General features: G+C 44.4%; 1 protein-coding gene across 3 annotated transcripts in view; it reads right to left on the reverse strand.

The window, feature by feature from the left end:
• Positions 1-9,173, reverse strand: part of LOC139318402 (L-threonine ammonia-lyase-like) — a 38,754-nt gene extending 29,581 nt beyond the window's left edge. Inside the window, exons 1-5 of one of the 3 annotated variants that reach the window (XM_070945830.1) lie at positions 8,925-9,173; positions 6,386-6,412; positions 3,021-3,357; positions 1,095-1,211; positions 661-902 (exon numbers count right to left, since the gene is read on the reverse strand). In XM_070945830.1, coding sequence (XP_070801931.1) covers positions 661-902; positions 1,095-1,211; positions 3,021-3,357; positions 6,386-6,412; positions 8,925-9,025 — 824 coding nt within the window. In that variant the 5' untranslated portion in view covers positions 9,026-9,173. Of the gene's footprint in view, positions 1-660; positions 903-1,094; positions 1,212-3,020; positions 3,358-6,385; positions 6,413-8,726 lie in introns of all 3 variants that reach the window. The other 2 variants (XM_070945832.1, XM_070945831.1) reach the window with 2 other exon arrangements.
• Between the last annotated feature and the right edge of the window lie 7,249 nt (positions 9,174-16,422).

A 16,422-nucleotide genomic window follows, 5' to 3' on the forward strand; every position in this document is an offset into this window, starting at 1 on the left:
AATAGACCTCGGCAGGGGTAGGTTGCTGGAGGTTTGCAGGGGTTTGGGAGAACCTCTAGCTAAGATTCTGTGCAGTTCGAAGAACCCGCAAATCCCAATCCTGGCTGGCCCCACCCACCCCACCCCGCCCCTCCCAGGAGTCCCCACGTGGTCCATTTTGGATGCAGGTAAGTGCAGGGCTCAGGGAAGGTGAAAAACGGGCCTACCAGAAGTTCAGGAAGTCTGGAAACAGCCTGTTTCTGGCCTCCAGAGGGTCTCTGGAGCCTGGGGAGGCTGTTTTTACCCTCCCGGAGGCTTGAGGAATGCCTCCAGAGCCCAGGGAGGGCAAAAACACCCCCTCTGCCATGGTGCAGGAGGCTGACTAAGCCACACCCACCATGGTTACACCCACCTAGCAACCGGGCAGAAAACCCCTTGCTAAAATTTTTGAAGCCTACCCCTGGAGCTCAGGGAGGCCGCGCACAGCCCAAGCTCCATATTTGCTGTCAGAGGGCTGCAGAAGCTGCCGTGGCTGAAAATGGAGCCTCAGCGAGTGACATTGAACTGGCCATGCCCCCCTGGCCACACCCTCCCTGCCCCCCCCCCGAGGTCAAACACAACCCTTGTGCGGCCCTCAATGAAATTGAGTTTGATACCCCAATCTACAAGATAACAACTTACTCTTCGAGGTACAAGTAATTGTTTTCTTGGGCCAGTCTCTTGGCATGGAGGTGTGAATCTCTGACAGTAGAACCGTAGGAAATGACCATGGCACCGTACTCACGACACATCTTCACTCGGGTCGGCGGGGTGCAAGCGGACATGATGACAAAGACAGGAATGTGCAGCTCCGAGGCGTGATATGCGACAGCCATGGAGAAGTTGCAATCTGAGGCCACAATCACACCATTTCTTTGCTGGTCCTGGAGAACGTGAACCCACAAATTTAAGACACCGGTTTACTTCCTTGGGAAATGTTGTAAAAAGATAATTAGGGAAGTTGGAAGCCTGTTGTCTTTCAGGCTCGCTTAGCTCACTTCTCACAGTTCTATCAAAATTATAGCAAACCATTCATTCACTCGGGGGCTCGTGTTTCACTCTTCTGATTTTCCTACCTCTCTTAAAGACATCAAAAGGTAAAGGACGCCTCGCTCCTTCGCAGTTCCTGTATACTGAAGAAGTTCTTTCTTTAGATATATTTCCATTCCATATTGCTTTGAAAGCCTAGAATACTGAAAACAATGGGACATTATTGAATAACTTTATTTACTCTTGCAAACATACAGATGATACAGAGAGTCCTCAAGTTACAACAGTTTGTTTAGTGACCATTCAAAGTTACAACGGCACTGACAAAAGTGGCTTGTGACCATTTTTCACACTTACGACCTTCGCAGCATCCTCGTGGTCAGGTGAACAATATTCAGATGCTTGGCAACTGACTCACATTTATGACGGTTGCAGTGTCCTGGGGTCATGTGATTCCCCTTTTGCGACCTTTTCTTGGCAAACAATGTCAGTGGGGAAGCTAGAGTCACCTAACAACCGTGTTACTAACTTAACAACTGCAATCAATAACTGTGACAAGAAAAGTCATAAATTGGGCCAACCCTCTTAGGGTCTCCCATACCAACATAAAAAAGAGATAACAGAACTGTTTGGATCAGATTATAGTTTTAGTTTGGAATGGCAATTGTACAGGTAGTCCTCGACTTACAACAATTCATTTAGTGGCCGTTCAAAGTTACGACGACTCTGAAAAAGTGACCTACGACCGTTTTTCATGCTTATGACCCTTGTGGCATAATCAAACTCCTAAGTTTATTTCTCAAGCATCTATAAGATAACAGGTAAAAGGATAAACATAATTTGAATACATGAAAAGAGTAAGTAAAAAGGAATAATAGGACAAAGACGGTAGGCACGCTGGTGCACTTATGCATGCCCCTTACAGACCTCTTATTTATTTATTATTATTTATTATTCAAATTTCTATACCGCCCTTCTCCTTTCGGATTCAGGGCGGTGAACAGCCAAAATAAAAACATCTATACATAACATTACAGTTAAAAATAGAGTTAAAATAATTTATAAATTTGGCCCGTAATTTAAAACTTGTCAATTTAAAATCAATATTAAAATTTTAAAACTAACCCTAAAATCAAGACAGACCGGCTAACTGAAAAAAATAAGTTTTTAGGGCCCGACGAAAAGTCCGGAGGTTGGAGATCACTCATATCTCTGGGGGTAGATTGTTCCAGAGGGTAGGTGCCACCACAGAAAAGGCTCTCCCCCTGGGGGTCGCCAGCCAACATTGTCTGGCCGACGGCACCCTGAGGAGGCCCTCTCTGTGGGAGCAAACCGGCCGGTGGGAGGCTATTGGTGGCAGAAGGCGGTCCCGTAAGTACCCTGGCCCTAAGCCATGGAGCGCTTTAAAGGTGGTCACCAACACCTTGAAGCGTACCCGGAAGTCCACCGGAAGCCAATGCAGCTCGCGCAGGAGAGGAGTCACATGGGAGCGCCCCGTCGCTCCCATAATCCCCCACACGGCCGCATTCTGCACCAGTTGGAGCCTCCGGGTGTACCCCAAGGGGAGCCCCATGTAGAGAGCGTTACAATAGTCCAGACGAGAGGTGACGAGTGCTCTTAGGAAGGAGGTGAGGTCAACAGTAGACAGTCTCAGGTTAAAGTTGTGGGGGTTTGGGGAAGAAACTACAGAGTCAGGTAATGCATTCCAGGCATTGAGCACTTTGTTGCTGAAGTCACATTCAGATGCTTGGCAACTGACCCATATTTATGACGGTTGTAGTATCCCGCCGTCATGTGGTCCCCTTTTGTGACCTTCTGACAAGCCAAATCAATGGGGGAAAGCCAGATTCACTTAACAACTGTGTGATTAACTTAACTGCAGTGGAGGCTTTTCAGAAGGAGGTTGGACTAGAAGACCTCCAAGGTCCCTTTCAACTCTGTTATTCTGCAATTCGCATTTCTAAAATGGTTCGGAACCTCACTGGCATTGAAAAACAAGCAAAAAACAATACCGTGCAGGGGGTCTTCAGGACTCCATACTGGATCTTGAGTGCTGCAGCGCTGATCTCTTGAATTTTTTTGCAGGTAGTGTAAACCGATTTGCTAATGGCCACCTCTGGGCAGGTGGCAGAATCATTCAGTTTTTCCTCCTCTTGGCTAATTATCTTCATTTCCCATGTCTTCACTCCCCCGTTTAATTCCTCTTCCTCCCCAAAATCTTTCAGCCTCTCCGGGTGGATGGACGATCGTCTTTGCTCAGCCCGGCTGTTTCTTCTTTGCCGATCCTTATGCAAATATAATTCAGAGCTGGCAGATGCCGCTAGCTTTTTGGCTTTACTTCCACCACTCCTAAAGAAAGAGGGAATGAAATGGGTTATGAACGATTTGCCGAGTTGAAAACCCAACTGTGGGACGTAGGAGAACATTATCTACTCAGGGCCTAGATTCTCACTCATGTTCTTTCAGCCATTCATTCATCCCAATGCAAACACATATACATGCTGGAAGTGAGTCAGTTAGTTGGTTGGAAGTTGTGAGTATTCTATGAGAAAATTATGAAAATCAGGTGCCACAGCTGTAAATCAATGGATGCATTACATGCAGGCAAGGTAAAAATGTTTTATGAGACCTCCAACAAGAAGGTCATTTTAGATTGTCAGATTTAACAGATTAAATTTAACAGATTAACAGAGTTGGAAGGGACCTTGTAGGTTCTTCTAGTCCAATCTCCACAGAAGCAGGAGATTCTACACTTGTGATAGCGAACCTATGGCACGCTTGTCAGAGGTGGCACTGAGCGCCCTCTTTGTGCCACCTCAGTTCAGTTCTGCTATACATGTGCATGTGCCTCCCGTTAGCCAGCTGGTGTTTGGGTCTCTGCCGTTCAGAGACCTGAAGGGGTGCACGTGGGGGGTGGGGTGCACACGTGCGCGTGCATTTGGGCACTTGGTCCAGAAAAGGTTAGCCATCACTGCACTACACCATTTCTGACCAATGACAGTCCAGTCTCTTCTTGAAAGCTTCCAGCGATGAAGCTCCCACCACTTCTGATTGTTGATCTAGTTTTCATTTTAGGTTGTTGATCTAGTTCTCATGTCTTCAGTTTCCAGTGCTTCAGGAACTTCATGGTCTGAAGTTCTCCTTGAAGTTTATAGGTTCCTTTTAGAGACTAGAAAGGTTACAGCTAAGGTGAGGTTGTTAACTTTTTTTACTTTTTCTGCTCAGTTCCTTTGACCCGTGTTTGAAGTGGATGGGGGAAAACTTGCAAAAAAAGCAAAGTTTTGAGGACCACATCTCTGCAACATCTGGTCTTTATGGGCAGGTTTGGGGAATGTGAAGCTGTAGCAGAAAATGTAATGGATCCTTTAGGGTTTAAGACCACTCCCATATAAAGACCTAGGGATATTGTAATGTTACTATTATACTGCTTTATCCTCATTGTTAATGAGGGTGGGGAATTTGCCAACCTGAAAAGCACTGTAACCAGTGGTGGGTTTCAAAATTTTTTACTACCGGTTCTGTGGGTATGGCTTGGTGGGCGTGGCATGGCTTGGTGGGCATGGCTTGGTGGGCGTGGCAGGGGAATGATACTGTAAAATCTCCATTCTCTCCCCAATCCAAGGGAAGGTTACTGCAAAATCCCCATTTCCTCCCGATCACCTGGGACTCGGGAGGCAGAGAATAGATGGGGGTGGGGCCAGTCAGAATTTTTACTACCGGTTCTCTGAACTACTCATAATTTCTGCTACCGGTTCTCTAGAACTGGTCAGAACCTGCTGAAACCCATCTCTGCACTGGTCCCTTGTATTTGAAGGTTCATGGTGGAGCTTCCTTACCTCAGAAGTTTCAGAATTCCAGTGTGGTTGCATTTGAGTGCAAGATCTCAAAAATCTTCCAGTGTGGAATTCTCAAATTCAGACTAAATCATTTAGAATCGCCATCTGGTAAGCAAGCACTGACTGGTGCTCTCATGATGTACGTCACCCACCTCTGGTAGGTGTGTATTTTCTTTACTACCTTACAGTCTACCCCCAAACAACACAATGCTCCAGGAAGTTCTGTCATCACCACACGTTAAGTTTCAGTTAAGTTGATTTATTGTTCACGCCTACACATAAGACTCTAGTCAACTAACGCAGGGGTCCTCAAACTTTTTAAGTAACGCAGGGGGCCAATTCACGGTCCCTCAGACTGTTGGGGGGGCCAGACCGGCTGGATGGGTGTGGCTAGGTGGCCATGTGACTGGGTAGGCATGGCCAATTTAGCAGTCCATTAAACAATACTCACAAATTAAACTTTAATTTCCTGGGGGTGGAAAGCAGCTTAGTGAAGGGATGTGGCTGCCTTGGGGGGTGGGTGAGGGACTTTTGTTTCCAGCTCTCTCTCTCTCTTCCCCCTCTCTCCCCCCTCTCTCTCTCCCTCCCTCTCTCTCTTTCTCTCCCTCCCCCCCTTTCTCCCTCCCTCCTTCTCTCTCTCTCTCTCTGCTGGGGAGCATCCTCGGTCTCCAGAACCAGTCTGCCTCCCAAAAACGGGCCCGTTTTTGGCCTCCTGTGGCCTCCGCATATCCCATATTTGGCCTCCTTGGCCTCAAGAAGGCAGGTGGGGGCCAGCGGGGTAGGCGGGGGCTATGTGGGCAGGGCAGCCTCGTGGTCCCACGCGGGTCGAATTAATGGCTTCAGCAGACCGTATACGGCCTGTGGGCCACAGTTTGAGGAACCCTGAATTAACATTTCACTAGATAAATTGGAACTAGATGAGAGTCAACAGAATTCAAGAGAGGTTGAACTTAGACCGCTAGTAGAAACATAATGACTCCAGGCTGATTCCTCTTTAGACTCCAACCCCAGGTTCTGCCTGCCATTTCTCCTCCAATAATCTTGGGCAATTCCTTTCTCGGTGGCTACATGGCAAGAAGGTTTCTAAGCAAGAATACTGAAAGGTCTAACCTCTTCCTGGCCAAGTACAACCAGCTTCAGACTTAATCGTCCAGGTAGGATACAGATTGCCGTATACACTGCTCATCTTTGTTTTATTTATGGCCTTCCTTCCGCTGAACTGAATTAATACTTAATATGGATTCAGAATCTTGTATTTTTCAATAAAGGCTAATAGTGGAATCCTGCGTATCTTTTTTAAAAAACATGTTCAACAGAGCTCATTGCAAAATCACAATACTAGTTCTTGTCTACAGGCGTAACTTTTAAATGTTATATGGAACACTTTTTTTAAAAAAAAATTAATTGACCCCCAAACACACACACACACACACACACACACACACACACACACACACACACACACAAATACACACTGATGCATGTTTGCATTCTAATTTTAGTGGGTTTAATAAGACAAGCAATGGGATTTAAAAACCTACTTTTTTGCAAATAACATCTTTCCAGAGCTAGGGATGAAAATGGAGAAAAGCCATTATATAAACAGAATAACAACCACCACAACGAAAGAATAATAAAAACAAAACAAATGGAGGGAACCAAACAGTTTCATTTTACAGATTAGCAGTCATTCATCTTCTGGTATAAACCTAACAAGATCAAAAGATGTGTTTTCACACAAGAGTATTCTCGAGGCACGACTGCAATGGAGCTTGAAATTTCTGTGGCTAAGGGAGACATTAAGTGCATTTTGTTCCATTTTATGACCTCTCTTGCCTCAGTTGTGAAGTGAATCAGTGCAGCAGGTAAGTTACTCAAAGGGTTGTTAAGTGAATCTGGCTTCCCTGTGGACTTTGCTTGTCAGAAGGTCGCAAAAAGGGATCATGTGACCTCAGAACACTGCAACCGTTATAAGTACATGCCAGTTGCCAAGCCTCTGAATTTTGGTCACATGACCATGGGGATGCTGTGATATGCTGTGATATATGCAGTTTGTCTGAAGGGGTGTAGGGTTTCCTGCCTAAGCAGGGGGCTGGACTAGAAGACCTCCAAGGTCCCTTCTAACTCCTGTTCTGTTCTGTTCTGTTCTGTTCTGTTCTGTTCTGTTCTGTTCTGTTCTATTCTATTCTATTCAGAATAGAGCTGGAAGGGACCTTGGAGCTCTTCTAGTCCAGCCCCCTGCTCACGCAGGAGATCTTATACCAGAGGTCTTCAAACGTGGCAGCTCCAAGTCCCGTGGACCCCAACTTCCAGAATTCTCCAGCCACCCAGCTAGTCTGTTCTGTTCTGTTCTGTTCTGTTCTGTTCTGTTCTACTCTACTCTACTCTACTCTACTCTACTCTACTCTATTCTATTCTATTCTATTCTATTCTATATAACTGTGAAAAATGGTCTGAAGTTACTTTTTTCAGGGATGGTGTAACTTTGAATGGTCCCTAAACAAACTGTTGTAAGATGAACAATTAATTGCTTTTGGGGGAAAAAATCATGCCATTATCTTCCTTTTCTTTCTATAATCAAATAATGGTAAAAGATTTTTTTTTTTAAAGTCAGTAATTTGATAGTGAAGAAGTCCTAGGGCAGTTAATACATTATTTCTTCATCTTATTTTACTAATTTTTCTAATGCTTTCCAGAGCTTCTCCTCCTTTAAGCAAAAGGAACTTCTCTGCTGGTTCAGTTCATTTTATTGCTTTCAGTCTTGACATTTGGAACATATTTCTCTCTCTTAACAGATGAAATTAGGTCATAGTTATTCCTATTTTGTATGAGTTGTTATGGGATGTAATGTTTGCTGGTATTTTCTTAATTAAAGAGTGGTCTTGTTTTATAATGTTATCAGAACTGTTGCTTTGCTAGATGCTAAATGTATAGAGAAGGTATAAATGCATTTTTTAATGTGAGAAAGGATTAGAACTACCATAGTCAGTCAATAAGTTGTCAGCAAGCTCCCCTTGCTGAGTATAACTTATTTATGATTTCTATTGTAGAATCATAAACATCAGATTAGAATTTTGGTGCTATCATACAATTAGCTTTGAAATCAGTCCACAATCAGCTGTCCAAGTCAGCTACATTTTATGACGTTCATAAAGAACACGGAGGAATTCAGATCAAACAATAGAGTCCATAAAATGGCTTCTTGGTTTCAGTTCATTGGGAGCAAGAAGTCAGAAGATTAAAAAAAACCATAGAAAATAAGAGGAAAATGACCAAAAAAAAATATACAGCATTAAACAAACAACAAATCTAATCACTGTGAAAGTGCGATGTATCTAAAAATGGCTTTGGGAAGAAAGAATGAAAGACGGGGAGGGGAGAGGGAGAAGGAGGGAGGAGAAAAAGAAAGGAAGAAAAGAGATAGAGAAAAAGGAAGAAAAGGGGGTAGAGAGAAAGGAAGAAAGAAAAAAGAGAGAGGGAGAGAGAGAGGAAAAGAAAGAAAGAAAGAGAAAGAAAGGAAGGAGGGAAGGAAGGAAGGAGAGAAAAAGAAGGAAGGAAGGAAAAAAGAAAGAGAAAGAAAGAAAGAAAGAAAGGAGAGAAAAATAATGTAAGAAAAGAGAGAGAAAAAGAAAGACAAGGAATAGAAAGAAAGAAAAGAAGGAAGGAAAAAGAGAGAAAGAGAGAGAGAAAGGAAGGAAGGAAGGAAGAAAGAAAGAAAGAAAGAAAGAAAGAAAGAAAGAAAGAAAGAAAGAAAAAGAAAGAAAGAGGGGATAGAAGGAAGGAAGGAAGGAGATTTTATTCATTCTTTGCAAAATTCATGCTTTCTACAATTTTGCAGAAATGAGAGGAGAAAGAGAGAGATCATCAGATTCTCATGATTACCTATAAAGCACAGCAATGAAAAAAATGAAGAAGCGAACTAGCGTTCCAACTACTGCACTATAAGAAGGCAGGTGGGCTCCACGGGAGGCAAGAGCCACTGATCTGGATGCAGGTACAAACGTGGGACTGTCCATAATTTTTTAAAGGAGAAAAAGCAACACTCTAAAGTTCTACATCAACAGGGCAACATAGTCCAACCTTTGCCAGAATGGGTCGTATTCATTTTCTTGTTCGCTCTCTTCCCGGGATAATCCATTTTTTAAACCTGTGGAGTAGAAGAACTGCGCGGCAAAATTCATCGCCACCTCTTGGTTTTATCCCCAAAACGGCAAGATTTCCCAGCGACAGATAAAATACAACCACCACAACAACAGCAACAATTCCCCTGATCCTCAGACGGGCTGCGAAGGCCCGCAGGTTGTCTGGTTTACTGTCCAGCTGTCCTCTGATTTGACAGGGGGACACAGAAGCGACTTTGTAGCAAGATGGACGGCTGCTATATAAAGAGATTATTTCAACCTGTCACTGTCAATTTCAGTCAGAGCCTGAGAGTGATCCTTAGTTCAGCCCAGGCTGACGGTTTGCAGCTTTAGATGTTCCCAGCTTCTCTGTTGGGGGTAAAACGACTCGGACACCGTCCATCTCCCTGCCCAAGCAGGAGACCCTAGGCCAGTGGTGGAATTCAAATTGTTTTACCACCGGTTCTGTGGGTGTGGCTTGGTTGGGCGTGGTTTGGTAGGTGTGGCAGGGGAAGGATACTGCAAAATCTCTATTCCCACCCCACTCCTGGGCAAAGGATACTGCAAAATCTCCATTCCCACCCCATTCCTGGGCGAAGGATACTGCAAAATCTCCATTCCCTCCCCACTCCTGGGGGAAAGATATTGCAAAATCCCCATTCCCTCCCCACTCCTGGGGGAAGGATACTGCAAAATCTCCATTCCCACCCCACTCCTGGGGGAAGGATACTGCAAAATCTCCATTCCCACCCCACTCCTGGGGGAAGGATACTGCAAAATCTCCATTCCCACCCCACTCCTGGGGGATGGATATTGCAAAATCTCCATTCCCACCCCAAGTTTTCCCGAACGCCATCACTCTACTAAACAAATAATTCCCTCAACACTGTCAAACTATTTACTAAGTCTGCACTACTATTAATCTTCTCATCTTCTCATCGTTCCAATCACCCATCTCCTCTCACTTATGACTGTATGACTGTAACCTTGTTGCTGGTATCCTTACAATTTATATTGATATTGTTTCCTGATTGCTTATTTGTACCCTATGACTATCATTAAGTGTTGTATCTTATGATTCTTGATGAACGTATCTTTTCTTTTATGTACACTGAGAGCATATGCACCAAGACAAATTCCTTGTGTGTCCAATCACACTTGGCCAATAAAAATTCTGTTCTACTCTATTCTATTCTCTGGGGCCAGCCAGAGGTCGTATTTGCCGGTTCTCCGAATGACTCAAAATTTCCGCTACCGGTTCTCCAAAACCGGTCAGAACCTGCTGGATTTCACCGCTGCCCTAGGCCATTTCAGACCAATGGCTCTCCAATCTCTTCTTAAAAACCTCCAGCGATGGAGGAGCACCCACAACTTCTGGAGGCCAGGAGTTCCACTGGTGAACTGTTCGAACTAAAATCATTCTAAAGTTGCAAGTCATCTGGAATTAGATCTTTTTAGAGATAGCCAAGAGCTGTTTGGCCAAATGGAAAATGGCAGTCTTGAATAGAGGAGATACGGGAAACCCTGAAGAAGACCAAGAAGAAGACAACCTCTATCGACATGCTTTTGTGGAGAGATGACCAACCAACACAAATTTGAGAGCCAAAGAGCGTGCCATCTTTTGGCTCTGGGCCAAAGTGTTTCCTTGTCCCCATCCTGTGAAGAATGGAGGATTTGACCGTATGCCACGTGCAAATAGAGCTTGAGGGTGAGCAGTCATATGGCTGGAAAAAGTGTGCAGGGCAGGGTTGAAAAGAAAAAGAAAAAAAGATAAAAGAACAAAGGAAGGAATTTTGAAAGGGAGGAAACGATGTTCACAGTCATGTTGCCTGAAAGCCTTTCTGTCTGAAAGCAGTTTCAATTTTGGAAAGGAATCAATGCACTCAGAGGTTTTGAAGACTTGAATTGCTATCAGGGTTTAGGATAAGTAGCCTGTAATTAGGACTGCCATATCAAGGGTGTAAATAACCAGATTACTACTAAATGACAGCAAAGGTGATTTTCTCTCTCTCTGTCTCTCTCTCTCTCCCCTCTCTCCCCGTCTCTTCTTTTGCTCTTTCTCCCTCTGTCCCTCTGTCCCTCCCTCCCTCTCTCTTTCTCTCTCCCTCGCTCCTTTCTCTTGTTCTCTCTCTCCCCCTCTCTGTTTCTCCCTCCCCCTCTCACTTTCTATCCCCCTCCTCCTCCCTCTCTTTCTCTGTCTCTGTCCCTCCCTCCTTCTCTGTTTCTCTTTCTCTCTCCCCCGCCCCCTCCCTCACCCTTTCTATCTCTCCCTCTCTCTTCCCCTTTCTTTCTTTCTTTCTTTCTTTCTTTCTTTCTTTCTTTCTTTCTTTCTTTCTTTCTTTCTTTCTTTCTCTCTCCCTCACTCCCTCCCTCCCTTCTTCTCTGTTTCCCTCCCTCCCTCCCTCCCCCTCCCTCTCTCTTCCAGTCATCGAAAAACTGGAGTTGTAATGAGCTCTAAATGCAATTATCTGGGATTTCTAAGAGTAAGCTAGACTGCCTGTTTATTTATTTAATTTCTATACCGCCCTCCTCCCGAAGGACTCGGGGCGATGTACAGCCAATTAAAACATAATATATACATCAATTTAAAAACCAATTAAAAGTAATAGATAATTTTGGCTCAGAATTAAAAGCTAATTAAAACACCCAATTTAAAATCATTCACAGAGATAGCCCAGCCTGGCAGAACACTAGGGTTTTAAGAGCGCAGCAAAATACACGGAGATCAGAAATTTTACGTATTTCCGGGGGCAGTTCGTTCCAAAGGGCAGGGGCTCCCACAGAGAAGGCTCTCCCCCTGGGTGTCGCCAGCCGACATAACTTGGCCAATGGCACCCTGAGGAGCCCCTCTCTGTGGGAGCGAACTGGCCGGTGGGAGGCTACTGGCGGCAGAAGTCGGTCTCGGTGGTACCCCGGCCTTAAGCCATGGAGTGCTTTAAAAGTGGTAACCAACACCTTGAATCGCACCCGGAAGACCACTGGGAGCCAGTGCATGGGCATAACGGGTCGCGCCCATAACTACCCGCGCGGCCGCATTCTGGACCAGTTGGAACCTCCGAGTGCTCTTCAAGGGGAGCCCCATGTAGAGAGCATTACAGTAGTCCAGCCGGGAGGTGACAAGGGCATGAGTGACCGTGCGCAAGGCGTCCCGATCCAGAAAGGGTCGCAACTGGCGGATTAGGCAAACCTGATAAAAAGCCCCCTTGCCACGGCCATCATATGCTCTTCTAAAGACAGTCATGCATCCAGGAGGACGCCCAGATTGCGAGCCCTCTCTGTGGGGGGGGGAGAGATTCACCCCCAATAGTCAGCCTGTTCAAGGCACTTGCAAGTAGCATAGACTTTTCATTTATTCCATAATAATAGTAACTACAAATAACAACAGCACACTCTAGTTGAGCTCCACTTCTGCATTCAGGGAGTCTTCATGCAATTGGAAATTATTTGTCTTTGTTGTCTTTTGTGTTTTTCTTTTTAACTGCTCAGTGTAACTGATGGTCTCCCATTCAAGTGCTAACCGGGGCCAATCCTGCTTAGCTCTTTTGAGACCAAGTCAGGCCAACTAAATACTGCCCTCTGCTGGACATTCCACAAAGCAATAATCCTTTTTTTTCTCAATTTTGGTGACTTTAAGATCTGTGGACTTCAATTTCCAGAATTCCCCAGTCAGCAAGGAATCTCACTGTGTAATTTCTGAATTTTTCTTTGAAGAGGTATACAAGTCTAACCAAGGTCCATCAAGTACAGATAGTCTTCGACTTATGACAGTTCATTTAGTGACCGTTCAAAGTTACATCACTGAAAAAAGTGACTTATGACCATTTTTCACGCTTATGACCATTGCAGCATCCCCATGTCTACGTGATCAAAATTCAAATGCTTGGCAACTGGCTCATATTTATGACAGCCACAGTGTCCTGGGGTCAGGTCACGTGATCCCTTTTTTGTGACCTTCTGACAAGCAATGTCAATGGAGAAGACAAATTCACTTAACAATCTGGTTACTAATTTAAGAACTGCAGTGATTCACTTAACAAATGTGGCATGAAAAGTCATAAAAGGGGGCGCAACTCACTTAACAAATGTCTCGCTTAGGAACATAAATTTTGGGTTCAATTGGGGTCATAAATCGAGGACTACCTGTGCAGCACGGATGCTGTTCAGCAGGCTCTGACAGGTTCTGGAGAACCGGTAATGGAAATCTTGAGTAGTTTGGAGAACCGGCAAATACCACCTCTGGCTGGTCCCAGAGTGGGGTGGGAATGGAGATTTTACAGTATCCTTCCCTGCCACGCCCACAGAACCTGTAATAAAAAAAATTGAATTCCACACTGCTGTACAGTAAATGAAATGGTGTCCAATCCTTCTTCCCCTTCTTTGTAAAAAAAGATGTTGAGACTCTGGAAAGAGTGCAGAAAAGAGCATCAAAGATGATTAGAAGACTGGAGGCTAAAACATATGAAGAATCAAGGTGGAGATACAGATATTCACCATCATTGCACATTTGAAAATTCATTTACAGGAGTTGGGTATGTCTAGTCTGATGAAAAGAAGGACTAGGGGCTGACATCAGGGGTGAAATCCAGCAGGTTCTGACTGGTTCTGGAGAACCAGTAGCAGAAATTTTGAGCAGTTCAGAGATTCAGCAAATACCACCTCTGGCTGGCCCCAGAGTAGGGTGGGAATGGAGATTTTGCAATATCCTTCCCCCAGGAGTGGGGTGGGAATGGAGATTTTGCAGTATCCTTCCCCTGCCATGCCCACCAAGCCACGCCCAAACCAAACCAAACCAAACCAAACAACACCACACCCACCAAACCACGCCCACAGAACCGGTAGTAAAAAAAAATGGATTTCACCCCTGGATGACATGAGAGCAGTGTTCCGATATCTCAAGGGCTACCAAAAAGAAGAGGGAGTCAAGCTATTTTCCAAAGCACCTGAGGGCAAGAAGTGATGGATGGAAACTAATCAAGGAGAGAAGCAATCTAGAACTAAAGAGAAATTTCCTAATGTTGAGAACAATTAACCAGTGGAACAGCTCCCCTTCAGAAGTTGTGGGTGCTCCATCACTGGAGTCTTTTAAGAAGAGATTGATCAAGAGGGACAACTGTGGGATCCTTGGTGCTCTCTGAGCTTGGTAGTTTTCTCGCAGATCCTTCATTACTCAACTAGGTAACATCATCAATGCTAGGAGGAGTGGGGTCCTTGGTATTCTCTGCTTTGGAGAACAAGTCAACCCCCTCTTCTCTGTGACAGCCCCTTAAGACAGTTGTCATATCCTTTAATCCTTTTTTCAGTAGACTGGACATACTTATGTTTCCTCAACCATACATGATTGAGAACGTTCGGTTGGATGGTTGGAGAACATTTTGGTTCAACAATGAGAAAAGGCTTTCTCAACAATGAACTATAGTCGTAGCAATCCAAAGTAATAAAGATTTGGGGGATAGATTTCTGAGAATCTATGGCACATAAAAAAAAAGAACACAGCATTATATTCCAGCTGGAAAAACAACCAGAATTTTGGAATAATGATATTTCTAATGGGTAGTTAGATCTCCAATCGCTCAAAATTCACACGAAGTATTAATACCACTTTATAAAGCCCTAGTAAGGCAACACCTGGAATACTGCATCCAGTTTTGGTCACCACATTACAAAAAGATGTTGAGACTTTGGAACAAGGACCGAGAAGAGCAACTAAGATGATTAAAGGCCTGAAGACCAAAACATATGAAGAACGGTTGCAGAAATTGGGTCTGGCCAGTCTAGAGAAAAGAAGGACTAGGGGTGACATGATGGCAATCTTCCAGTATTTGAGGGGCTACCACAAAGAAGAGGGGGTCAACTTATTTTCCAAAGCACTGGAAGGCAGGACAAGAAACAATGGATGGAAACTAATCAAGGAGAGAAGCAACATGGAATTAAAGAGAAATTTCCTAACAGTGAGGTCAATTAACCAGTGGAACAGCTTGCCTTCAAAGTTGTAGCAGCTTCATCACTAGACGTTTTTAAGAAAAGACTGGACAACCAGCTATCTGAAATAGTATAGGGTCTCCTGCTTGTGGGGGGGGGGGTGGACTAGAAGACCTCCGAGATCTCTTCCAGCTTTATTCTGATTGATTGATTGATTGCTCCAAGTCAAGGAAGGAAGGAATGAAGCAAACCTCCCCAAAAATGGAGACCAAAGGAAGAGACCAAAAGTTGATCAGCGTGGGAAACAATTTAGTAGATACCGTTAGGCCAATCTCAGTTCAAGGCGACTTCAGATCTCACTTTTTCTAGAGATAAGGCAACTCCGAGACTTTTCCAGGACACGCTGTCTCCTACAGCGAGTGATTTTGGATAAGATCTTGGACAAAGTTTAACTATGGTGATAGCGATTACCTTGTGAAGAGTAGCCATCCTCGGTTTAAAATTAACTGTGCCTGGGGTCAGAACTGTTGAGCTTCTTAAAATGGGATAAACTGGAAAAGGAGCTATAATTATCCTAGCTCTTCATTCCTTCCATGAGGCTCCTAAGAAATCCTCTTATTTTCTACCAGACACAGCTTTTGCAAAGTCTTGAAAAGGGAGCATTCGTCCAGAATTACTAGCAGTAGTCTTTAAGTATCCATCTTAGATTTGGAGCAAACTGGGACAAAAGAGCCTTATTATTCAACGGAACAGTGTTCAATACAATTCATGATCTTCTTCCTTGGCGTACCGTTGGGTTTCTTTCCCCTTACTCTGACCTTCTAATCTTTTTCAATCCTCTCTAATCCTCTTCAATATTAAAGAATTAATACTGAATGTTCCTGTTGCCCTTTTTCCCTTCTCCTGATTGCAAGAACTGGGTATGTCTAATTGGGTTTGAAAAGAAAGATTAGGATGACATGATAGCAGTTTTCCAGTACATGTGGGGCAGGGATGGGTTCTACTTACCTTTACTACTAGTTTGCAACGGGATCACACGCGCTTCGCTCACACACGAGCCTTGCTTCTGTGCATGCGCAGAACTGGTCCGAACCGGGAGCAACCCACCATTGATGTGGGGCAGTCATAGAGAAGAGGGAGGTCAACCTATTCTTCAAAGCACCAGAAGGCAGGACAAGAAGCAATGGTTGGAAACTAATCAAGGAGAGAAGCAACCTAAAACTAAGGAGAAATTTCTTGACAGAGAGAACAATTAACTTGCCTCCGGAAGCTGTGGATGTGCTCCATCATTGGAGGTTTCCAAGAAGAGATTGTGCAGCCATTTGTCCCAAATGGTCTCCCTGCTTGGGCAGGGAGTTAGACTAGAAGACCTCCAAGATCCCTTCCAACTTTGTCTGTCTGACATTTATTGCCATCTGAACGTCCTGTTGAAGTTTTGAGCCAGGAACTTGGATTTCTAATGTTGGTTTCCTTCTTCACTCCATTGCAGTCTGACCCAACTTCTTCTGGGTACTGCAAAAGTGGAAGGTTGTGTTGAT

This window comes from Pituophis catenifer, unplaced genomic scaffold (assembly GCF_029215685.1).
Source record: "Pituophis catenifer annectens isolate HBS135680 unplaced genomic scaffold, rPitCat1.0.hap2 SCAF_6, whole genome shotgun sequence".
Classification (NCBI taxonomy): domain Eukaryota; kingdom Metazoa; phylum Chordata; class Lepidosauria; order Squamata; family Colubridae; genus Pituophis; species Pituophis catenifer.